Below are 24,289 nucleotides of genomic sequence, written 5' to 3' on the forward strand. Positions count from 1 at the left end.
TTCCAAAGAAAAGGGCAAAGTACACTCGGTGCCCTCCGATGGCGCTTGAAAGGACCTACTGTCTACAGTACTTTTTTTATAGCTTGGCCCATTTTTCTTTTCTCAGACTCAAGCTAAACCCACTATCTAATGCATAATTAGCATTAGCCTTCAGGTTACATGGTTCTTCTTGTGGCTTTTTGCCTTGGTTTTCTTCCATTCCTTTAGCTCACAGTAATGGTAGATTTATAACCATCCTTCTAACTAGGACTAAATGTCTCATTTCTTTTGCTTTATGTGGCGTTCTTGGCTCCTTAATTACACTACATTAAATGGTATGTTGTTGCTGTCAGTGCAGTAGGATTGCATTGTGGATAGCATCTTTGGATATTTTGAAAAATGTTCCTGTCATACAATTTGAGCTTGTAAATAGAAGTGCTGAGCATGCATAAATGCGCTTAAGAAATTATTTCTTTATTACTGTTTAGTTGAACTGATGGTGACACTAAACATCAAAACTTTGATGTTTTATACAGCATTCTTCCCCACTAATTAACTTCATTAGTGCAGTTAATTACTGGGAAAAAATACTGTATAAAACATCAAAGTCTTGATGTTTAATCACAGCTTAAAAAAGAACTTTTATACTCTTCGATTGCCAGACACATTCCAATTACCCATAGGAAGGTCAAAATTTCTGTTTTCTCTTTTATGGTCTTCAAAGCTTTTCCTGACTTTCTTCTGGTTGACCATTGGTTATTTGAATGAGTGTTAATGTGGACAAGCTGACAGTGGCATGTGGGAGCCGAAATATCTTCTCATAAGCTATAAACCAGCATAACTGAGAGACTCAGTTTCTACAAAGGCAGAGAAAACCTCGCCTGTAATGTGCTGATGGGGGGAGGGGCGGGGAAAGGGTTGGAATGTAACTCACAGAGTAATGGGCATTTGTTTTTCTCTTGTACCCTTTATTTTTATTATTAGTTTAGAGCCATTCCATTTTCCTACACGTTGCTGAATTTTGCTCTTCTAAGCCACTTCTCTAATGTCTGATAGGCATATTTCCTTAATAAACTCAGACTGCAGATCTGAAGAAACATACACTTTAAAGGGATAGGATATATGTGGAGGTGCTGCAGAGTTGATTATAGGAATTCTTAAATGACCAGTAATCAGGCAACGAGAACAAGAACTCCTTCTCAGGTCATTTCCCTGTGGTGTGTGTTAAATCAGTTTTTATAGTGTGTTTTTTTTGTTTTGTTTTGTTGGATTTTTTTTTTAATCAAGTGAGGTTTACAATAGCAATAATGTAATTCAGATAAGTAATTATTGTAATTGACCTTGGTGATGAGTGTCCTTGGCTTTTACCACAGTTTGCTTAATACCTGAGGATGGCCAATTATCTTGTAATGCCCACTTTATTGAGATTATTGTTTTAATTATGGCACTCAAAATACATTACTTTGTCAGCATTGTAGAGTCACACGTGGGAACACCACATTCAGGCTTTCAGAAATGTGTAAAGAGCATCTTGCCTCCTCTTATGCCATGGTCGTGATTGAGTTTTTCTCTCTCCCAACTCCAGAATTTCGTTTTTAAAGACATCATTTCTTACCAGTTAAATGTGGTTCATCCTGAGGAGAACAGCCACAGGGAGATGATATCTGGGATGCTGTCACTACCACTCCGCTAACTGTGTTCTCTGAAAGGGCTGGAGGTGACATGGTGCTAGTAGGTAGGCAGTTCCAATTGATGAGCAATTCTAGTTGACAGGAGTCACAGTGCCTCCTCATTCTCAATATGCCTCAGGTTCTCAACTTGAGAATTACTTTTTAAAGTTGCTCAAGCACCACCCCTCCAGAGAGTCAGACAGTGCCCGGTAGAGGTGAGGGTGTGTGTGTGGGGGGGTGCTACTTTTTAAAGCTCCATAGGTACTTCTGACAGGCAGCCAGGGTTGAGAACCACTTCCCAGTCCTTGAATTTTGTTTGCAACCTGTCAGCTTGTCTCATCCCAGCCCATGACCCATGCCAGAAACAAGACAGCTTTTAGGAGCTTTGCTGTTCTGTCTTACTCCTCCATTTCTTCGAAAACTTACCTAGCCTCCTCACATACCAGACACGCTGCAGTCCAGGTTTGGTTGGGGCCTGGCAGTTCCTGGGCCTGTCTTTCATGGAAAGCCTCAGTGGATAAACCCCAGTTACTCTGAAACCTGAGAGGCCCCTTTCTTATTAATGTCTCCCTGTGCTCTTATAATTCAGTTTTTTGTTGATTATAGAAAAGTGTCTTCTTTGTCAGTTTCTTTGAGTAAAGATCAGCATTTATTCTTTAGCATCTAATCTCAAATACTGGTCTACCACTTTGTGGAAATGTAATTCAGGTTGATTAGATCAGTAGTTCTAAACCTCCCAGTTGTGTTTTCCCCTTTTGTGATAAACCTTGGAGGATGCAAGCCCTATGAGGTCCTTCAGGTTGCAAGCATTCTTATGGGATACCTAAGACTCTTGCCTTTTCTTTTCCCAGTAAGAACCTATATCAAATTGCAGATGCATGAAGATGACATCAGTATGTTGACAAACTTGATTCCATCCTAATCATATACATACATATATACGTACACGTACCCATGCATACGCACATGCACACACATACATATATTTGTATGAGTCACTGGGTTATACCTCTACATCTCTCTCAAATTCGTCCTCTTCTCCCCTCTCTAGCACCTCCTCCAGTCCTAGACACCAGTGTCTTTCCCAGGACCACTCCTTCCCTGCCAAAGTTCTATTACCTGGCAGGCCCACTTAAGCTCATGCTAACAGCAGTAGTAAAGCAGGGACACCAAAAGTGATGACAGCTCAGCTTTGATTCAGAATTTTGCTATTTTAATTTTAGCACACAAATAAGGTTTATGTTATATACTAAGTGTTGTTTATATTCTTAATTACCAAGGGTGGAGATAGGCAACATAATTTTTTCTGAAGTCTTTTTAAAAGTCTTAATTTGACTCTGACTCTCATCTCACATAGAACTTTTCGAAGATCTCCTGGGAGATTTTTAGAACGTGTGTCATCTAATCGCTCCCTTTCAATGGCACTTAAATAAAAAACAAATTTCACCAAGACCTCCTGGACCCTGCACAGTCCAGCCCCACTCTCCTTTCAGCATTGTCCCATCATGCTGTGCCTCCACAGCTGGCATCCAGCTTTCTATTCCCTCCAGTATCACTGCAAGTTTTCTCCTTCTTCGAGGCCTGTGCATGTGCCATTCCCTCTGTCTGCAGCATTCTTTTCCTGGCTGTTCAAACGATTGGCTCCAAGTTTTGCTTCTGATGTCAGTCTGAATGTCATCTCTTTGAAGAGACCATTCCTGACCACCCTGTCCCTAGTCTTCGGTGTTAGCATCCTGTTTGTCTCCTTTGTACCACACTGTTATCTGTACTTATTTTTTCTTAATTTTATTAATAATAACTTAGTTAACTTTATTTTTATGGCCCGTTGCTATAACTAGTGTTCTATGAGGGCAGGGTCTTCATTTATTCTTTTAATTGTGTTCCAAGTCAGTGCCTTACGGCCCAGCAAACTGCCTGGCATATAGTTGGGACTCTGTTCATCAACTGCTGCTGTTCAGTTATTTACAGCGGGTACATGCTGTGCTCCTTTACCCCATTAGTCCTGACACCTCACTCATTTTATAGAGTTATTTGTCAAGTTCCAGTGAAGTTGGGGTTGCAAGTCTAGTCTTGCTAACTCTGTCACTCTAACTCAAGGTCATGCTAAAAGATATGTTTGGCATGAGTTCTACAAATAAGGAGAAAGAGCAGAACTTTGAAAAAGGGCACTGAGCCTAGAGGGCAGGTAGATGCCTAGAATATGCCTTCAGAAACGTATGAATCTGGACAGAGTGGCTTTTGCCCAGAATCCAAGGCTTGAGGAAGTGCTCACTGACCTCTTTTGGAAGGCCAAGAGGAGACATCCGTAGCAGCTCTCAGGGCCTACAGCTGCCTGAGTTGGGTTGGGTTACTAGTAAAGGCTTGACCTTTGTCTTCTAGGGCAAATTCCATACATAAGCATGAAAGGTAGCCTGCCACTTCACATAGTTATCTCATTTAATCTTTATGACAATCCTGTAGGACAAATATCTTTATCTACGTTTTACAGGTATGAAAATTGAGGCCTCGAGGGGTTAACTTGCCAGTACACAGTTAATAAGTACTGGGGTTGAGATTTGAAACCAGAGTACTCTCACTGTAGAGCCTGTAATTATTCCATTCCATCTCATTCCCTCCAGACCCCACAGCACTGTAAAACTGGTGCCTTATCCACTTTGTGTCCCCAGTGACTAGCACATTGCCAACAGATTAGCCATTTAGCTACACTTGTAGGATTCTACTGACATCACAACACAATACTTTGCTTGCAAAGTCAGTTATTCTTCAGATAGAGGAGTGAAACCTCATTTTTTCCATTTACCAACTAGTACTGAAAGTATTTCTGCAGAATTCCCTCTACCTCCAGTGGTCTGGCTAGCTCTGTCAAGTCTACTAATGGCCTTTCTGACCCACTCTCCTTTCCCAGGGACAAAAAGGCCATAGCTGTCTGTTTTAGCAAACATTGTTAGTGTCTCAAAGGTCTGTGACTTGACATTTTATTAATCCTGTGCTCCTGGATGCTGTCTTGCAAACAGTAGATTGTGGGATCTCCTGCATCTACTTTCCTATGTCCTGGATGCTTACAAACCAAAAGACTAGCAAGATAATACACTGTTGACTGTATTAGCAGAGAACTGTCTTGTGATGAGATGTGTATGTGTGTTTGTGTGTGCGCACACATGCAAAGAGAGAGACAGACGTACCACAAAAGTCATACAGACAGTTGGAGTTACTTTTATTTTCATTCATTTATTCAGTAAACTCTTACTAGACTGTCATACATTACAAAGTGCAGGATGTCCTTCCAGCCATAGTTCGTATTAAATAGCAAATATGTACCATTGAGCTATTGTTCTTAGTTTTTAATAAAATAGTGATTGATCGAGTGGTATTCACCTTGTTTCTCAGTGTGGTGAGTGAAAGTATTTTTTCTTCCAGTCCATTTTCAGCATGCTGCTATTACCGCACCATTTAGCTCGATGCCAAATTGCAGTTGGCTCCATTCAGTTCTGTTTACCCGAGTAGCACTATAATGATTAAATGTCACCGGGTACACCGAGTATACAAAAGTAATTAACCTAAAAGGACATGTTAGAATAAGGGTCAACAACCTCTTTAGCCCATAGTGCCAGTGGCAGGACTAAGTATTGACTGAGGTATTGCCAGCAGGGCGGGGGCGTGGGTGAAGGGTGGGGAGGATGGAAGAGGGAAAAGTCAGAGAAGCGGGAGCTACAGAGCAGCACTCACAGTTGCTTGGGGATGGCAAATAGACAGAGCCTCTGAAATATTTTCTGTAGTCCTCTTATAATTTAGCTCTCTGACCTATGATCATCTGAGGGGAGCAGGGAGATTTGACCATGACCCGACTCCCCTTTCAGCATTTCAGCCCTGGTTAGTAGAATGCTGTTTCCTGGTTAGACCAGGTAATCTTGTCACATGCTTAGTGAATCATCCTGTTCTTCCCATGTTTTATATATTTTGTCGAACCCTTGTATCTTTAGATCTAGTTGTCGAATGACAACTGCTGCTTGAAATCATTTCTTTGGAACGATTTGAAATTATGTCTCTAAGTATCTGTGTCTTATTGTCTCATTTGTTTTCATTCCTCAGTATACTAAAGTCTCAGTTAAATTGATGTTAATGCTTTAGATTGCTTTACATACTCAAAATTTACATAAAGATAGTCATCTATGATTTTAAAATGAACCAATGTAAAGCTCTTTAAAAAAAAAAAAGTCTTTTATCTGCCCTATATGTGGGCTTTTCTTTTGTCAGCGGTGTAGTGGTGACTTACTATCTAGAAAAAAAAATGTTAATACAGAGATTTTTTTTCATTACCACAGAGATTTTTTTTCGTTACCACATACCTCCCCTTGAGGAGTAAACATTTCCAGGAGATCCCCAGGGATCCCTGTTCTCTAAATGAGCAGCCATGGAAAAACTGCTGATGCTGCATTCTGCATGTGGTGGTCTGTCAGGCAGGATTCATTTAAATCCTACCTTTTCAATGGTCAGACTTGAATAAGATTTGTCTCTTCCTTGTCACAAATAGCTGATGAGTACATGATGAAAGACGACAGGGGAGAGGGATAGCCAGTTGAAAAATGTCTTCCTTCTGCCAAAGATTTATCTCTTCTAGGATAAAGAAGAAGAATTGGCGGCCTTGATGCATTTCTTCAACAATTTTCCTTACATGACCACCCAGAGGTCAAGCCTGGTGCTGACCTTGGGGGAGGGGGCCTGTGCCCTTGATTGGTGGAGGAGAAAAGGCACCACTTTTGACCCTTTCCTCTCTAGCACCATTCTGACCTTTGTTTCGGTTTTATTTTTTGTACTGCTGCTGCTTAATATCTTTTCACCATAGTTCTGAAAATTGTTTTGCCATCGTATCATTTTCAAAATCACTTTTTTTTTTTTCAGGCGAGGCAACCCTTGGTTGACCTTACAGATTGCAAGGACCTTGTCAGCGTATAATCCCTTATTTTTATTATTTATTTCTTATAACGCCTACAGCATCTGGTCTCCCTAGGTGGTCTCCCATTCAAGTACTAACCAGGCCCAACCCTGCTTAGCTTCTGAGATCAGATGGGATTGGGCTCGTTCAAGGTAGCATGGCCGTAGACCTCAAAATAACTTTTGAAGGCTGTCTTCTTCCTTTGGTGTGCCTACATACAGCCACCTGCATATACCCCACATACACACAGCTGTTCTTCTGACTAAGACAGTCATTATATTGAGTGCTAAGAATACAAAGAAATAAGGTACAATAAATACATGCCTTTTAGGAATGTATAATCTCTAATCTCAACATAATGAAAATAATACAGGAACAAGGAAGACAAGTGCATAAGCATGAGCCGATCGAGTTTCGTACTCATTCATTTGTTCGGCAGCTGTTAATTGAGGCACCAAAGCTAGTCTTGGATTTTCATGTGATGAAACCAGGCATGGTCCTTGTCTTCCTGGAACTTCTAATCAAGTAGAAGAGACAAGCAAATAATCAAAATAACGGCTGCAATACAAATGCTAAGAAGTAAAAAGGGGGCTATGGTAGAGATTTCCAGAAAGCATCTTGAATAGCATCACTGACAAGACCTTTCTGAGAAGGTGGCACTTAAACTGAAACATAAAAGATGAAAAGATCGTAGCCACTCAGAGTCTCGCGAAGAGAGTTCTTGGCAGAAGCCCTGCACTGAGGGATAAATGAGTATGGGGTGTCCAGCACTCTGAGAAAGAGACTTTCAGCTGAGATTGGAGAAGGTAAGCAGTAACCACATCAGGCCTGTACTTGTATGAAGTGCTAGATGCTTCTATTACTGGGTGTTGATTCCTGTTGTGAATTCAAGAACTTTTAGACCTGCGTCATCTATTGTGGTAGCCACAAGTGATATGTGGCTATTGAACACTAAAAATGTAGCCAGTCCAAATTGAGGTGTGCTATAAGTAAGTGTAAAGTGCACACCAGATTTTCAAGATGTACTAAAAAAGGAAAATAATGTAAAATAGCTCATTAATAATTTTTATGTTGTTTACATGTTGACATGGTATTTTTTTGATACATTGAGTTAAATGTATGATGAAAATTAATTTTACCTGTTTATTTTTAATTTTTAAGAATCTGGCTACTAGAAAATTTTTAAATACATATGTAATTCACATTATATTTGTCAGTTTCGTTCTAGAGTACAACCGACTTTAATATTTTAGTAAGGGACCTTAAGACCAAATTGGCTAAATGATCACTGAAAAGTATTTCACCCTTTCGCGGTGTGGTATGAAAAAGACCTGGAGTTTTTAAGGATTAACAACCTTAAAACTGTTAGGCAGCCTACCTTTAAATTGATATGCAGTCGTTTTCTTCTCTGTTTCTGCTGAATTACCATCCGATATTATATAGAATATATTTGCATCCATAATATACAATATATATGAGACTCTGTGGAGTTAACACTCTTTGGAAGAAAAAAAAATGTTTAGCCTTTCAGATAGATTAAAACAGTTTACTGGAAAAAATAACAACATGAAAAGACTTTTTCCAATAAATTTTAATAGTTACTAAATGAGGATTCTGGCCCATTAAGACATAGCTTGCCAAGTCTTAAAGCTGAGTCACTTTATTTTCTCGGAGCAGCTATCCCGCTTCAGCTTCTTTCAAAGCAGCTGTTAGGAGTACGTTAACATTTTGTTTCAAGAACAGAGCCACAGTATAAGAGTAAGTCTAAAGCCAATAAACCTTTCCAGAAAATTCGGGAAGGAGATTTTTGCCAGCACTCTCACCTTTGTTTTTAGGACAGTCAAATCCACGTACTGATTACTATTTGTCAGTGAGACTTAGTAACATTGATTATAAGGCAATGGGTGAATGAATTATTTAGGATATATTTTATAGGCGCTATACAGAGAAAAGGATCCCAGAAAAACGTGATGGGTGAATGTGACTATAATTTCCATAGCGTCTGCATACCACATTTATAGAATCTGTATGAATGAGGAAAGGGATTTCTTGCTGGAGGACAAGTACACTTAGGAATGTTAGTTTAAGTCTTGCATACCTTGAAGAAGTCCATTGGATTGAAGAGCATGCATTGTCTTTGGGATGATTAGATAGTTTAAAAGATGTAAGTGACTTTTGTGTAATATTTGTGTGCACTTGGAAATTTTTTTCAGTTTCTGGGAGACTGTTAATACTCTGCCATCTCTAATGATCAGGAGAGAGATTGCTTGGTTAATTTAGCTCGGGCTTGGGCTCTCCTTTCCAACAGTGGTCAGGGGATGTACTCATTCTCTCTTATTTCCCCAGTTGCTTCCTCATGTGACCCACAGTTTGAACCACACATAGTCAGTGGCTGTGAAGAGAGGAAGCTGAGCTTCCTACACAAGAATTATACCTATATCTTTGGTGTCAAAGCATGTTATAACAGCTCAGCTCACCAGCTAAAGTAACTATTTAATGAAATTTCTGGGGCAGAGCCAACAGCTTTATTCCAGGAAGAGGAAATAACAATCAAGAAACTCCAAGAAGACATTAAGATAATGTTCTAATTTAAAATCAATTTTATTGATACCTTATAAATTATTACGGCATTTTATCCTGACCAAGTATTACATAATGCTGAGATGACGGAAACAAAACATGAATGACTAAATATTGAAGTGTTATATATTCTACTGCATGAAGGGAAAAAAAGTGTAGGACTTTTGTATTCTAAGTAACGTGAAATATAGGTGCTTGCTGGAGGGCAAGCTATATATTTCATTCATCTTTGTATTTCTGTACTTCGTGGGTATTCATTCAGTAAATGCTTACTGAGTGAGTTCGTAAGTGAACTAAGGTTGTGTGGTGGTTTCCACATTAGCCAAGGGGCAATAATAGCTCTTTACAGTGCAAGGTACCATGCTCCACAATATGCACTCTCCTGTAATCCTCACAGCAACCTTCTGAGGAAGTACTCCTGTTATCCTCGTTTTACCCAGTAGGAGGTGGAAGCGTGGTGCTGTCTGTTAACTTGTCCATGGTCATACAGCAAGCAAATGGTCCAGCCTGGTATTGAACCCAGGGCTGTCCGACTCAAGTACCCATAGCATGATCATTGTGGACACTGGTCATTCCTTTGTCAGTTGTTAATCATTCCTCTGTCACTTCCTCTGGTTTGTTAAAATTTTGATTGTCTGCAAAAGAAATTTATCTTAAACCAAGTTTCTCTTGCCAGAAGAGAAGCTGAAAAACAAATATAGCAACAGAACATTTTAAAGAACATGTTGTTCATGAAATGTTATAAAGGTGAAACATTTATTGAGAACAGGCTCATTACTTTATAGAGAGATTATATTAAATCTTGTTTTAACAAGGGCCAAGTCTTCAGAAAGTTCCAGTAATTTTTGAAGGTGAATTTTGATTTATGTTAATTTGAAAAAAGCAAGTTCTCTGAGGGTTATATACAGATTGAATTTTTAATGACTTCCTTAATCAAGCCAGTTATTTAAAAAATTTTTACTATAATGAGCAGTAAACTGACACCATTGACTGGCTTAGAGCTCTACCATATTCAGGTATTTCACCACTAGCATGCTATAAATTTTAAGCTAATTTACATAAATCTGCTTGTATTATGAGTCAGTACGTAAGACATGTGCATTTTGACCAAATAATTTTTATCTTAAAGTTCTTATATTTAATTTTTCCCGGTTGATGATTATATTTTCCATCTCTCTTGGTTATTTCCTTATAAATGGGATAATAAATTTTAAAATGTTTTATCAGTTACAAAAGCTATGAGCAGGGGTAAATAAACATTTTGTATAATACTGTACAATAAAATCTCAATCAAAAATTCACTGGGATATGGTACTTGTGAGTTTGGTATACGTAGATTTATTCAGGATGTTCCTTTTAAGGACTTCAGAACTTGTCGAACGTATTTAATAATTGAAATGATCTGAGGACCAGTGACCGTAGTTAATGCTGATGACTCATGATTGTAGAGTTTCTCCTGAAAACCAGAACTCTGCTCAGAAGGAGGAGTGGGCTGAGTCCCTGCTGATCTCCAACAGTACCTTGGCCTTTCAAGAAAGTCACCAGTATTTGTTTCTGCTGAGGAAATGATGATTGAGGACTTTGGTTATGGAATAATAAAGGGTCTACAGGGCTCTTGGGCTTGCCATCTCCATCCTCATCACCTCCACTTCCATAAACAAACTCCCCCTGAGTTGTTCCTGGCTGGAACTAATTACTGTACTGAATGAACTACAGATAGAGTAGCAGTATAATTTATCTTCTAACTTGGACTGGTTTTGAGAGTAAAGAGAGGCCTGGACAACAGTGTAGAGTGGGAACAAACCAGGACTTGTGGTTATCCTAGCCAGATTTTCATGGTGCCCTCTACCCATCATTATCCCCTATATCTGTCTGAAAATTGATTTACCCTTTCGTGCCAGGTAGATGGAATGTTTGAAGGCATAGCTGATGAGCAAACAAATGGTAATTGATCATGGTTTCCACTCAGCCTTTAGCAAGCATATTCTTTCTGGTTGAAATCTTGTAAGTGGACAGGGAGGTTTGAGCACTGCACCTATGCAAATGGAAAGCAGAATTAGCTCGATGTACATTTGATATCAGATTATAAAGTCCAATGTGGAGGTGGTATTCCTAGTCCTGCCTGCAGTACGTAACCAAAACCTTATTGTGATTGTCGAAAGATATGTTTTGGATAATAGCAGCCTGTTGAAACCTTATCATTATGGACCATCTGTATATCTCTACTGAGAGATAGTGCTACACAAATGCCTAGAATAGTCCTTATGTGAGGCTTAAAATAGAAGATCTATACTAGCTCTGTAGTAAATAGAGTGCAGTACACCGTCATAGTGCTGAGTTACTGTTTCTGCGGGCTCAGTTATCTGGCTGGGACTGTGTCTTATTTGGATTCTTTCACTTAGCCTTCAGAGCAGCCCCCTTGAAGGAATGGGTGCGGTGTTGTTAACTACAGATTAATTGAGCCTGGGCAACATCTCCAAGACTACCCACCCATTAAGTGGAATAATCTAGACTTAAACCCAGGCAGTCCAACTCTGGAGAGATGCTCTTGCCTGCTAGTAAAGTCTGCTACCAGTTATTAAAGTTATCTTCTAGTTATTACAGTACTTCTTTTTTGGAGGGGAGGAAGATGTATAGAGAACTCTTTCTCATACATGGTCTTCTTTGATCTGGAGGTGGCAAAGAAGTAAAGATAAAGGGGCAGGGCTATCCCTTTAGATTGCTGGAGGTGTCAGTTTTCTAGCTGACTTGGTCAAATAGGCATAGTAAAGTCTAGGCTGGATTTCAAACTAGGATCTAGAATTTTTCTTATTTTGAGATAACATGATTTATAATGTTAGGAATAACTGTCATAAAGCTTATCTTTTACTACCAAAGCAATTAGGATTTTCCATTTAATAAGACTTGTAAACTTTATTTTTTCCTTGGTTTCTCCTTGTTTGTTTCCCTCCTCTTTTACTTTAATTAAACTTATACCTCTGAATTTTAAAAATACAGCACTTTTTTAAAAAAGTTAATTCTAGGTTATTACTTTATTTTTCAGAGCTTTTTACTCAACATTTATATTTAAGGTATTTTGCCCTCTTTGGATTGGCCACTGCTTGTGATTGTAACTCTCTGTTCACAATAAATTTGCTGGTATGTTTACATGATCAAACTAATGAGAAAAGATATACATTTATTGTTTCTAAATTTGTAGATTTATAGTCATGATGCAGCTCTAGTAAGCTAGGGAAATATCTAACCTAGCTAAGCTACTAAAGTAACAATAAAGAAATGAAAATAAGCTTTCCTTGTAAAGGCATGACTTCATCAGTATTTATGTAATTCTTCCTCTTCACATGTCCAGCTATGATCCAAGTTATCTTCTGGTGGTAGAATGGTGGACTTGTCAGATTCATCATAAGAGTCCATGCCAAGTTCAGTTTGATTCCAGAGCAGTTATGTTATTGAAACAGTTTATTGCCACAGTAACCATTGTTTAGCTTAACCTTTAAATGCTAGCGATAATTAACTTCTTTATCATTCTACCAGGAAACTCTAAAGTATAACTCTGTTCTGTAGTAAAATTCACAAATAAAATACTGCTCACAGGGCCTGAAACAGCCATTTAAAAATAAATAAATAAAGCTATTTGTACGTGTGTCCCAATAAAGAAGCATAAAAGTCTAAAGCATTACCATTTAGTATTAATTTTTAAGAAAGTATTTCATTGTTTAAAAATACATTTTTCCTTTTAAACAGTAGAAATAACTTTCAATAGTGTAAGAATCAAAAGGCTCAGATAGTTGTTAATCATATACACATATACATTCAGGTTTTTTTTTTTTTCCTTATAAAATATCAAATTACTGGGACAAAGGCATCGGGAAGTAGTAGAAGGGGCAGAGTTCCTGAGTTGCCAGTTCCAAGGGGCGTCCCTACTCAGATCTTACTCTAGTGAATGGTTTCCTGTGGAGCCGTTTAGCCTAGAAACCCTCAGAAAGGGAGTGTAACCCATGAATTTTGGATAAGATGGAGTGACAAGTGGATGTTTAGTTATCTGTGTTCGCAAACATTTCTGTGCAGTTCTGTGCCGGTAACTTTGCCGGGTACTTCTGTCTTCACCCGCTTCTTGGGAACCTACAGCCTGGTCTGCGAAGTGGCCTTGCAGACAAATAGCCATAAATTGACTGTGAGTGCTCTACTCATTGGGTGAACATAATATTAAGAGAACAAAGAGGAATGAGTGATTAATTCTGCCTGACTGTGTCTGAAGGATCTTTGAAAGGTGATATTAGAGCTGGTTTTTAAGAATGAAGAGATTTCAAAAGGAAGATACTGAGGGAAAGGGCATTCTTATAAGCCAGGAAAAAAGGCTACAGATGGAATGAAAATAAACAGAGCACAGGGGAACAAGCTCGTTGTGCTGAGACAAGGCCAAAACTCTGGATTGGGGCATGGGGTGAAGGGCTTTAGAAAATATCTATACTCAGTCTACGGCCATGCTACCCTGAACAAGCCCGATCTCATCTGATCTCGGAAGCTAAGCAGGGTCGGGCCTGCTTAGTACTTGGATGGGAGACAATTTAGGAAGACCAGGTGCTGTAGGTGTAAAACATGAAAAATAAGGGGATTGTAAGCTGACAAGGTCCTTGCAATCTGTGAGGTCAACCAAAGGTTTCATTGCCTTAAAAAAAAAAAAAAAAAAATAGCTATACTCAGAAATTTGGGCTTTTTTTTCCCTGGCATTAAATATGGTAGGTAATAGCTCACAGATGATGTTTGTTTGCATGATTTCAGTGGACTGATGATTATAAAAACCCGATTGCATTGGGTCATGGTGTGAAAGCAAAGCAGAGCATTGAACCAAGTGTTATGGCTTTGGGGTGAGGAATAGAACTCAGTGGAGATATATGAAAGTTCCACTTTTTAAAATTGTTTGGCTTCTAATATTTTGCTTCAGTCTTTAGCCTTACTAAACAATGCCTGCCATCTGTTCTGCTTAAGGGTGAATGTTTGAGTAGGAATAGTTACAAGGTTCAGTGCATACATTTGGAGTAGTCATATAAAACCTTGAGAGGGACTGGAAGAAATATCCAGTCTCTATCAATGGGAACCCAGTTACTGGTCATTCTTATCTTTCTCCTCCTCCAAACTCCCACCCTCCACCCCTACCTTTAGAGCTGGCTGCGGAGTGCCATCACTGTAGCTGACCACTAGGGGGTGATCTCTTGGTAGCTATACCAGCCCAGGTGTGGAAAAGTTTATTGGTTTTCCTCTTAACAACATGCTTTGACAGTTTAGCCACAAAAACATATGTGGCATTATGGTTCAGTGGAAGTAAAATGGAATGTAGAGCCAAAAGTTCTAGCTATCACACTGCCACCCATAGTTAATTAAAAAGCAATTTGGAAATTTTGTGTGTCATTATAAATGTTAATTACTACTAACAGACTTAGATAAAGAGAAAAAAAGCACAAGGGTGTTAATTTTATATAAGATGAATAAAGTTATAAATGAAGGAGAGCTTTACTTAACAGTTTTCTGAAATGATTCGGATGCCAGGCAGATATTCTGGTGGTGATTCTTTGTTCTTCCTAGAACTTTTTTATTTTTATTTTTATTTTTTTATTCCAAGTATTCTTTCCCCTGCCCTCCAAGATCATCCCTTTCCTCCCCACAGGCCGGGTTAATTTAGCTCTTGGATTCTTGCCCTAGTGCCCTCCTGAGGGACTTGGCTCCTCAGGCCTTTATAATCCACTCTCAGCAGGTTAGCCCTGCACTCAGCCCTGCTCCCTCTCTTGCACCTCACCTTTGTGTAGAGCTTCTGTTTGGTCTTTCTGAAACTTAATCTTAAGGTTATTTACAGTTTTTATCAATGTTTTCTTCACATTTACATCCATGGTTTTAAGCTCCCATACCATCTAAATGTACCTAGTAACTACCTGGCCTTAATGGCAGACAGACTCATTCTCTGGCTTCTTGTCATCAGTGTTTGTTTTCTGTGTATGGGACACTTCTCATTGAGAGCTCTTTGGAAGAGGAGAGATAATAGATATAGTTTGAACCCATAGAGATCACCCCTGATCATGATCCCAAGAGGGAGGGACCACCTTTCTCTGTTCTCTGTTCCTAACAGATTTCTGAGTTTCCAGAGATAAAAAGAAGCAGGCTCATGATAACTCTAGAAGTCAGGAATAAAGTACATTTTTGCAGATGTGAGTTTTTGTGGGTCGTTTGTTGTTTTTGTTTTACCTGCCACCCTGCATCTTCCAGGCCCTTTAAGGTTCAAGACTAAGCAAATTCTGTAAATATGACCTTTGTGTCACATGGTCACCATTTTGGGGTGCTTGAATCCCCAAAGAGTACCTCTCCTCTTTTTTTCATTGAAGAATTACTAATTATCTTTCAAGCTGGACTCTAAATTATTCAGTTTCACTTTAGAGTCTTGAAATACTAGCTTCCCATAAACCAGCAATCTTGAAAAAAAGTAGCCTTTCTTTTCTTTCTTCCTTATTTCTCTTGTATCAGCTACCTTTCTCAACTCTCTAAAAAGTGCTTCAACAGTATAATATAAATATCTCCTTTAGACCAAACCTATTCTGTCTTTTGGATTTGCATTATTTCTTACTTCCCTTTTTATTCCTCTGCCTCCTCTGTCCCATCTCTGTTTCCTCTGTCTTGTTCTTTCCTTTTTTCCCCATTCCTTTTCTGTTTTTCTCTTTCTCCTTATTTTTCTCTTATACCTCTGTTTTCTTCTTCCTTTCACCTCCTTCCCTCTCTCCTGTCTCCTCTTAACAGCTTCGCAAATGTATACTAATGAATACAAAGTAGATAAAGTCTCAGATGATTAAAAATCACACTGTTAAATGGCTCATCATTTCTCAACCCTGTTTCCCTTTCTAATTTCAGAGCTCTTCGGTATCCCCATCAGCCAGTTTCCGAGGTGCTGAGAAGCACAGGAACTCCACAGACTACTCCTCTGATAGCAAAAAGCAGAAAACCGAAGAAAAGGAAATTGCAACTCGTTATGTATGTTCATTCACCTTTGCTGTGGGGGAGGCCAGTTTACCTTGCTTCTTATCAGTAGCCATTTTACCCTTTGACTATTACCAATGAAAACTAAAATAAAGGGTAACAACATCCTTGGGAAAAAATTTTATTGCAGTTATAGCGGTGCCTTAATTGACTAACCAAAGTTCTGTGTGTGTGCAGGTAAGTGCACAGGTGTGTGAGCGAGAATAGAATGCTCTGTCTGGCAACAAATAGAATATTTGGGTGTTTCATATTATTACTTCTGTAGATTTATTTGTTTCCCTCCATATATTTCACAGTGGCTGAATTTCTTGTGGTCAGCTAGAAATGTTAAGGAAAAATGTAAAATCATAGAAATTCTGTTAAAACGTCTAGATGAACTCCTGTGCTAAGACACATAGCAAGTTTTGTGCAATATGGCTTGCAGAGATATCCCTGTCATGGCTTGATGGTCATTTTTCTTCAGTAACTAGTCCTTAGGTCACATAATAAAGGGAGTAAGTTAGATGGGACTGGTATGGAGGCAATCAGTCCCCACTTTGCTTTCTGTGATGGTGTCCTGCAAGATAGCAGGCTTCAAAAAAAACCCGAAAATTAAAATTTTCATGTGAAACCTTCCAACTTTAAAATGGAGCTACTTACCAATTGTTTTTAAACTGTAAAATGGAATCATCATATTACCTACCTCAGAACTTCATCACGAGGATTAAAGAATATAGTAAAAGTATATCGTAGACTGTTTAGTACTGTTTGGTGCAGTTCATTTTTATGAGACGTGAGGAATTAGTCTGAACTTATCTAGGGTAAATCTAGCCTTTTTTTTTTCTTTTTGCTATGGGAGGAAATAATACTTCTTATTTGTCAATGCAGGACAGTGATGGTGAGAAGAGTGATGACAACTTGGTGGTTGACGTTTCCAATGAGGTATATCTGTGGCTCATTTAACTTCCTTTTCTTACCCAGATCTAACAATGACTAGTGTCCTAACAATTACTATCCACAGTGTGTTCTTAATTTCTAAAAGGATTTACCTGAAAATTTTATGTATTACCGATTTTACATGTTACTGATCCTTTTGTTATTGCTCTTCTTTTTTATGATGCACAAGTGTGTTTTGCTACCAACCATGAATGCACACTAGACATCCGTGGTTAGCCTACAAGTGACTTGCAAATTTGTAGAATTCTTGTTTTTGTTTTAAATAAATACTACTAAAATTTTGTAATGTTTTCTTCAACCTAGATACTGTATATTTTCTTCAGTGATTCAGTGAGACTTATCTATTCTAGGACATTTGATGCTTCTAAGCTGTTAAATACTTTTGGCTAGAAACACCCTCACCCAAGTACTCCAGCATTATGAATGCACTATGCTATATTAATATCCGAGATGTTCCTTTATAGGATCCATCTTCCCCTCGAGGGAGCCCAGCACATTCCCCAAGGGAGAATGGCCTGGACAAGACTCGGCTGCTCAAGAAGGATGCCCCAATCAGCCCAGCCTCAATCGCATCCTCCAGCAGCACTCCTTCTTCCAAATCCAAAGAACTTAGCCTTGTAAGCAGTTCTTTACCATCTTCTCAGTGTTGTTTGTTTCAGGGTGGTTGGCTTTGATTTTTTTTTTTTTTTGAATTTTGTATTTTTTTCATTTTTCTATAAGACTTGTATTTCCAAATGTATGTATATTGTTCAGCATTCAAGTTTAATCGACAAAAATATTTCTGGAACACAATATTGTCAGTGATGGATGTTTGTTTTGTGAGTCTTTTTGCAAGGCTAGGGGAAGGGATATAGGGAAATTGACTGAAACGTATCTTAGTGGAGATGAAGAAATACACACTTGGGTTACAGAGATGATTTTGTCACCTGTGGTTTATGGTAAATTTAGTCTTTGGCTTGGGTTTGATTTTGTTGCTGCCTTTGTTTGAATTACCAAGCTATATATTACTGTGATAATTTTCCCTTGCTATCTAAAAAGTAATCTGTCATTTACCTTGACTCACACCACAAATCACAAATGCAAAATGAAACTGCTTGCAAGTCAGGATAATCTCCCTATCACTCCTTCTTCTGTGGCTGTGTAATTAATTGCATTTTTGTGTGGTGTGTCTTCCTTTTTCCTCACAAGTTATTTCCTTAACAAATTCAATTTTTAAATAACCTTTTGAATTCACAGCTTAAAGGAAAGAAAATTTGTCAGTTTATCTGCAAATTAGGAGGATATGTCTGACAGAGGGCTAGATTAAGTTTTCCTTTGTTTTCTTTTGGCCTTTTGGCCTTCTTTTAATAGTAACTCCTCTGTGCTGATCTGTAGGACAATTCAGGCTTGGATCTTTTCTAATGGGACCTTTTAACCAGGAAGCCCCTTATAACTTGAACAATCCACAAGAAGCCCAACTCAAACCACTCAGTCTTAAATCAAAGCCACCAGCCAGTGGCGGTCATAGTCAGGATGCATGATTTGTCGGCCTCCGTCTGACTCTAACCAGTTTCCTGGAAACTGGTTACTCTACCCTCAATTTAGCTTCAGTATATGTCCTCCTGAACATTGGTTTTGTGGTCTCAGGGAACTCTTTTTTCTTTTCTTTTCTTTTTTTTTTTTAGCTCTTTTTAACTAATGAAAATAAAGGCCTAAGCTGAAGAACTTTTTCCATTTTTTTCTTTCCTTTTTTTTAACCTTTTTAAATTTAAAGCATCATTGTTATTAAACATTGTTTTTAAACATCATCGTTAAAACTGTGTTCTAATTGCCAGTGTATTTTATTACATTATTACATTTCTTGTTAGAATGAAAAATCTACTAGCTCTTTTTAACTAATGAAAATAAAGGCCTAAGCTGAAGAACTTTTTCCATTTTTTTCTTTCCTTTTTTTTAACCTTTTTAAATTTAAAGCATCATTGTTATTAAACATTGTTTTTAAACATCATCGTTAAAACTGTGTTCTAATTGCCAGTGTATTTTATTACATTATTACATTTCTTGTTAGAATGAAAAATCTACTACTCCTGTTTCAAAGTCTAATACCCCTACTCCGCGAACTGATGCACCCACCCCAGGCAGTAATTCTACTCCTGGACTGAGGCCTGTACCTGGAAAACCGCCAGGCGTCGACCCCTTGGGTTAGTAAGAAAAGCGTTTTTCTACATCTTTATGTTGCTGGTTTTTAAAGAAAGTAAAATGATTTAAAGAAGGCAATTCATTAAGAATATTAATAAAAGTAGCATTGAATGGCTGTTTCACAGTTATTTAACCCAAACCAAACACCTGGCATGTATCACATCTGGCACATTGCGTTCAATAAAATAAGGTGGATGAATGAACCTTGATGAAGGCTTGAATGAATTTTAAGGATATTAAAATCAGCTTATTCAAACCATTAATCCTTTTTTTTTAATATATGTCAGAATGTCTTACGTCATTATTGTTTCCTATGTTCTTGGTTTTGATTTCTTCCTTCCACTTTGGTCTGTAGCCTCAAGCCTGAGGACCCCAATGGCAGTTCCTTGTCCATATCCAACCCCGTTTGGGATCGTGCCCCACGCTGGCATGAATGGGGAGCTGACCAGCCCTGGAGCTGCCTACGCTGGACTGCACAACATCTCCCCGCAGATGAGCGCAGCAGCCGCGGCCGCTGCTGCAGCTGCCGCCTACGGGAGATCACCAGTGGTGTGTTTGTGGGTTTTTACAAAATAAGAATATTTCAGAGTGCAGAGGATTGTCATACATATTCTTTTAATGAAGTTTTTATAGTTCAAGTTATTTATAGCATGTATTTATAAACTATATAAATTATATATGTAATTATATATGAGATCCATTTTCTTTAGTAAGGTGAGGAAATTTCTTTTTAACTTAGTGTTCCATTAAGAGAATTTTAAACCTACAAAAGTATAGCAAATAGTATAATAATATAGTGAACACTGTTTCCATCATGAGCATGAATAATTATTAGTATATTTTTATGTCTGTGCTACTCTCAAATATGTTACCATTAAATCATAAGCATCCTATCATTTTATCAATAAATATTTTTGTATATATTTCTAAAATCTTATTTTTAATGGATCTAGTCTCCTAGGTTTTAGAAAATATATTGAGTAGGATGAAATAAGTGAATATAACTGTGTCTGTTTTTATTGTTTTGCTTGGGATAACTTTTAGGTTGGATTTGATCCACACCATCACATGCGTGTGCCAGCAATACCTCCAAACCTGACGGGCATTCCAGGAGGAAAACCGTGAGTACCTCTGCCCTGTGCTGTCTGTGTGCCAGGCCCTGTCCATTTAGACTTTGAGTACTGCTAGACAGTATGGGGGAGTTCCACAGCTTGTATTTTTTTCCTTGCAAAGTATTTTCCATTTTCTCTTAGCACAGGAAAGAGGTAATGAAGTGGAGTTTTGTGTTTTCAATTGAAAATCTTGAGCTTCTAATATGGAAATGCAAATTGCTGAGGCATCTCCAGCAGTCAGGTTTTCTCTATGTCTGTTAACTGTTTTCAAGGCAATTCTTTTGTTGCCTTGAAAAAAAAAAAAAAAGTCTTATATGCAAACGTAGATGCTCAAAATTTGAGCATGTTGGGAAAAGACATGCCAAACTTCAAAGACTGAAAAAAAAGAAGTATGGTTTTATGCTCATTTGTGTTTCTGGAAAAGGTGGCTTGCTCAGTTGGCTTCATGTCTTAGGAGCTGGATATTTGGAGTCCTATATTCACAGTTCCCTTGAGTCATGAAGGCAAAACACAAACACATCCTGATCTCACCATATCTCATTCCACATCCCTCATTTCAATCTAGTGTACCTTTTGATTATTACCTATGCACAAGTTCTCTCTGCTGTTTGGCTTCATCTTCCCAGATACAAAGACTTTATTGTAAAATAACACTGGTTTTTCCTTTAAAATGTCAGCTTGCTTCCTCCTTCCTCTCTTTTGGGAAGCATCCTTTCAGATCCTCCCTGCCTTATGTGTTTTTTATTCTCATTGCTCTTTCCATTGGCATCCTCTCTCACCATACACATGCTGCTTTCCCAGTCGCTAGTGCTTCATTACCTGCCCTCTGCTTTTCAAACTTGACATTCAGGTGCTCGCTTCAGCAGCACATATACCAAACTTGACCCTCAGTAGCAGCTAGGTCTCATTCTTTCTATGGCTTACCCGCCTTGGGGCATTTGCTCTTTCTGGTCCTTTCTGCACACTTTTTCTGTGGCCTGCTATCTCACTTCAGGTCTCTGTTAAAATGTCACTTACGAGCATTATGCCCTGACAACCCTATCTAAAATAGTATCCTTCCCTTCTTTTTTCCCTGTCATTGTCCTTTTTCTGTTCCTTGCCTTTTTCATACTTGTCTAGAGCCATTATCTGACTCTCCTCACTTGAATATAAGGCCCATGATAGCAGAGCTGAAGAACTCTGCTTATTCAGTTATAGAAGTAGCTCCAGTACCTCGTTCAGTACCTAGTTCAGTACTTAGTTCATAGTTCTTGATCACAGTACATACCTATTGAATGAATGAATGAATGATCTCTCTCTTCTCTAACTTCCCATTGCTTATTTATTCACTTCTTTACACTCAGGAACTTAGTTGTTACCCTTTTGTTTCCTATGTGTCCTCTTTCTCTCTCCAAGTTGTCTGCCCCTCGGTGTTACCATTCCTGACCTTGACTCTTCACATTCCACTTGGTATGTCAAACTCTTGGTCGTTCCTTTTGTAACTTCTCTACAGACTCTACCCTTAACTTCCCTGTCGGATCAAACACAATGTTTGCTCCATAGTCAAGTTGCTCAGTAAATACTTGACTGATTAATATGGAAGGCAAGGAAAATTATACTTTGAGTTCCTTGAGAGTTGAGGGTATAATCAGTTATCATACAATTCTGTGTACTTATGTGTGTTCTACAAAAAGTTGTTTACTGACTGACAAGTCTTGTTGAACAAGAACTCTGATGTATTTGAAAGTTAACGTTTGGTCTGTTTCAAGCAGCGACTAAATAATAAAGTCAAAGAATTAGTCAAATAACTCAAATACCTCCAAGTTTCACGTGAAGCTTTGGGGTTGGAGGGGTTCCTTTGGAAGAAGCATCATCCCGTGTACAGTTACCACAGTTACACTTAGTTATCAGCAGTTACACCCACAGCTATAGCAAAACCACCGGAGCAGATGTGGTGGTGCTTCTCATCTCAGCTGCTGCCCAGAGGCCACAAGGGGTGAAAGTTTGTTAGATGTATTTAAAGAAGCAACGACAACCTTTGGGGTTTGGGAGTTTAGGCTAATTGAACTATTGTAGAATCACAGCTGGTCTGATTCCAGGGGTGCTTTTGCACCTCAAGCTGAGCTTCCTTCCTCTCCCCAGTCTTGAGTCTTGACTCTCAGCATTATAAAAATTTTGAGATCCTTTTTGTTGTTGTTGTTGTTGTTGTTGTTGTCGTCGTTGTTGTTGCGGGGGCGTTGGTAGGTTTGTGGTATGGTTGAAGATTTTTGTTTCTGGGAGTGGTAGAGTCACACCTGATGCAATTGACAAATGACACCAGGAGTCCCAAAGAGAATCCACAGGGTATGGCTTCTGGAGTGAGACAGATTGAAGTTTGATTTTGACTTTGCCAGTCAACAACTAGGAAGAGAGTGACTTTATACAATTTTTTAACGTTTTGAACTTCATTCGGCTCATCTGTATAAACCAGGGCTGGCACCTCCTGATGAAGGCATGAGGATGAAATAAGATAATATATGTTTAGTACCACGTTTCTTTCATGGTGGCTATTCAGCCAACTAGAGCATTACTTTCTATACAGCTTTGCCCCAAGGTTTTATCTGTTTTTCAACCTCTTACATAATAGAATGTATTATAGGGGACGGAAATGGGCCAAGAAGATTAGATTGAGTAAATTAGACTACATGTTCTTATTATTGGTATGTTTTTATATAACAGGGCATCAAGACATAAATTCACATTCACATATAGAGATAATATACTTTCACTATAGATTTTTACAGAAAGATTATAATGATGATGTTCTTCAGATAAGATAGAGAATTTTGAAACTTTGTGTTGTGTATATATTTCAACAGAAAAACTATATTTTTTGTGTGCTAGAACATAAATCACCTGAAGGTCTTCCCCACCATATATATTCACAGTGTAACTGCCTTTCTCCAGAAAGACTTAAAAGAGTTGAGCATCTCTGTTCTAATTATTTTTACAAAATGAATTGCTGGATATTATCAAAAATTTTAATTAAATGCATGTTCCAAACTAATGAATAGAATAGCATTTATTTGATAATTCGCATTGGATCCTCTTGTCTATTCTGGTAAATTAGCAAGGATTCCACTCAATATGTAATTGGAATGACAACATAGTTTAATTTTAGCATAAGCCAAAAATCGACTTTGTTCCTCACCTTCCAGCTCTTCCAACCACTTAATATGGAATCATTGATGAATAAAGGAATCCTTGGGTTAAAACCAATTTAGAAATTACCCAGATCATTTCACCTCATTCTTTTAGAGCCCTTGTTCTCCTGCCCCCAGAATTGTTTTTCCATCTTCCTCTTGTTAGTGAAATCCTTTCATTCTCTAAAATCCATCTCTAGTACTGTCTCTCATGAAACATAAGACTTATCGTTTTCTTTTTGACCATAAAACTTCACACTTTGCATCTTCCACATGGTATTATAGTCACATATTTTTCTCATCACATTTCCTAGATTATAAGCCATTTATGGGCAAGGCCAGTGCCTTACCTGATACTGTATTCTTAGCACGATACATAAGAGTATGTGGATAGGAAGTACTTACTGAAGCGTTTAATTGGGTAGAAAAAGAATAGCTCTTCAAGCCTGAGTTTCTCTGATTCCTAGAAAGGTTGGCTTTTATTACTTATTTTAATACTTTCTCCTATGTACACATCAAAGAGTTTGTTGAAATCTGATAATAAGTCCATACTAGAGCTTTATTTTTTTCTGGTTTGTGTATCTTACATATACTTGTAGCAAACAGAAGGCCACATTATTTATTTAATGCAAGTAGGAGCTTGAAATTCTTAAGGGAGTTTGAGGAACATAGTAGGTGTTCACAGAGTGGTTGTGGTTGAGTCGAAGAATGTCCTGCTGA

General features: G+C 38.3%; 1 protein-coding gene and 2 pseudogenes across 5 annotated transcripts in view; 2 read left to right on the forward strand and 1 right to left on the reverse strand.

Moving 5' to 3' along the window:
* TLE4 (transducin like enhancer of split 4) overlaps positions 1-24,289 on the forward strand; it is a 140,088-nt gene that overhangs the window by 104,584 nt on the left and 11,215 nt on the right. For all 5 annotated transcript variants that reach the window (XM_006918457.3, XM_006918458.3, XM_015594557.2 and 2 more), the window contains 6 exons: positions 16,057-16,176; positions 17,050-17,103; positions 17,583-17,735; positions 19,166-19,298; positions 19,652-19,845; positions 20,341-20,417. In XM_006918457.3, coding sequence (XP_006918519.1) covers positions 16,057-16,176; positions 17,050-17,103; positions 17,583-17,735; positions 19,166-19,298; positions 19,652-19,845; positions 20,341-20,417 — 731 coding nt within the window. The remainder of the gene's footprint in view (positions 1-16,056; positions 16,177-17,049; positions 17,104-17,582; positions 17,736-19,165; positions 19,299-19,651; positions 19,846-20,340; positions 20,418-24,289) is intronic.
* On the reverse strand, positions 6,633-6,751 carry LOC112485063 (annotated as a pseudogene).
* On the forward strand, positions 13,637-13,755 carry LOC112485026 (annotated as a pseudogene).

This window comes from Pteropus alecto, unplaced genomic scaffold (assembly GCF_000325575.1).
Source record: "Pteropus alecto unplaced genomic scaffold, ASM32557v1 scaffold95, whole genome shotgun sequence".
NCBI lineage: Eukaryota > Metazoa > Chordata > Mammalia > Chiroptera > Pteropodidae > Pteropus > Pteropus alecto.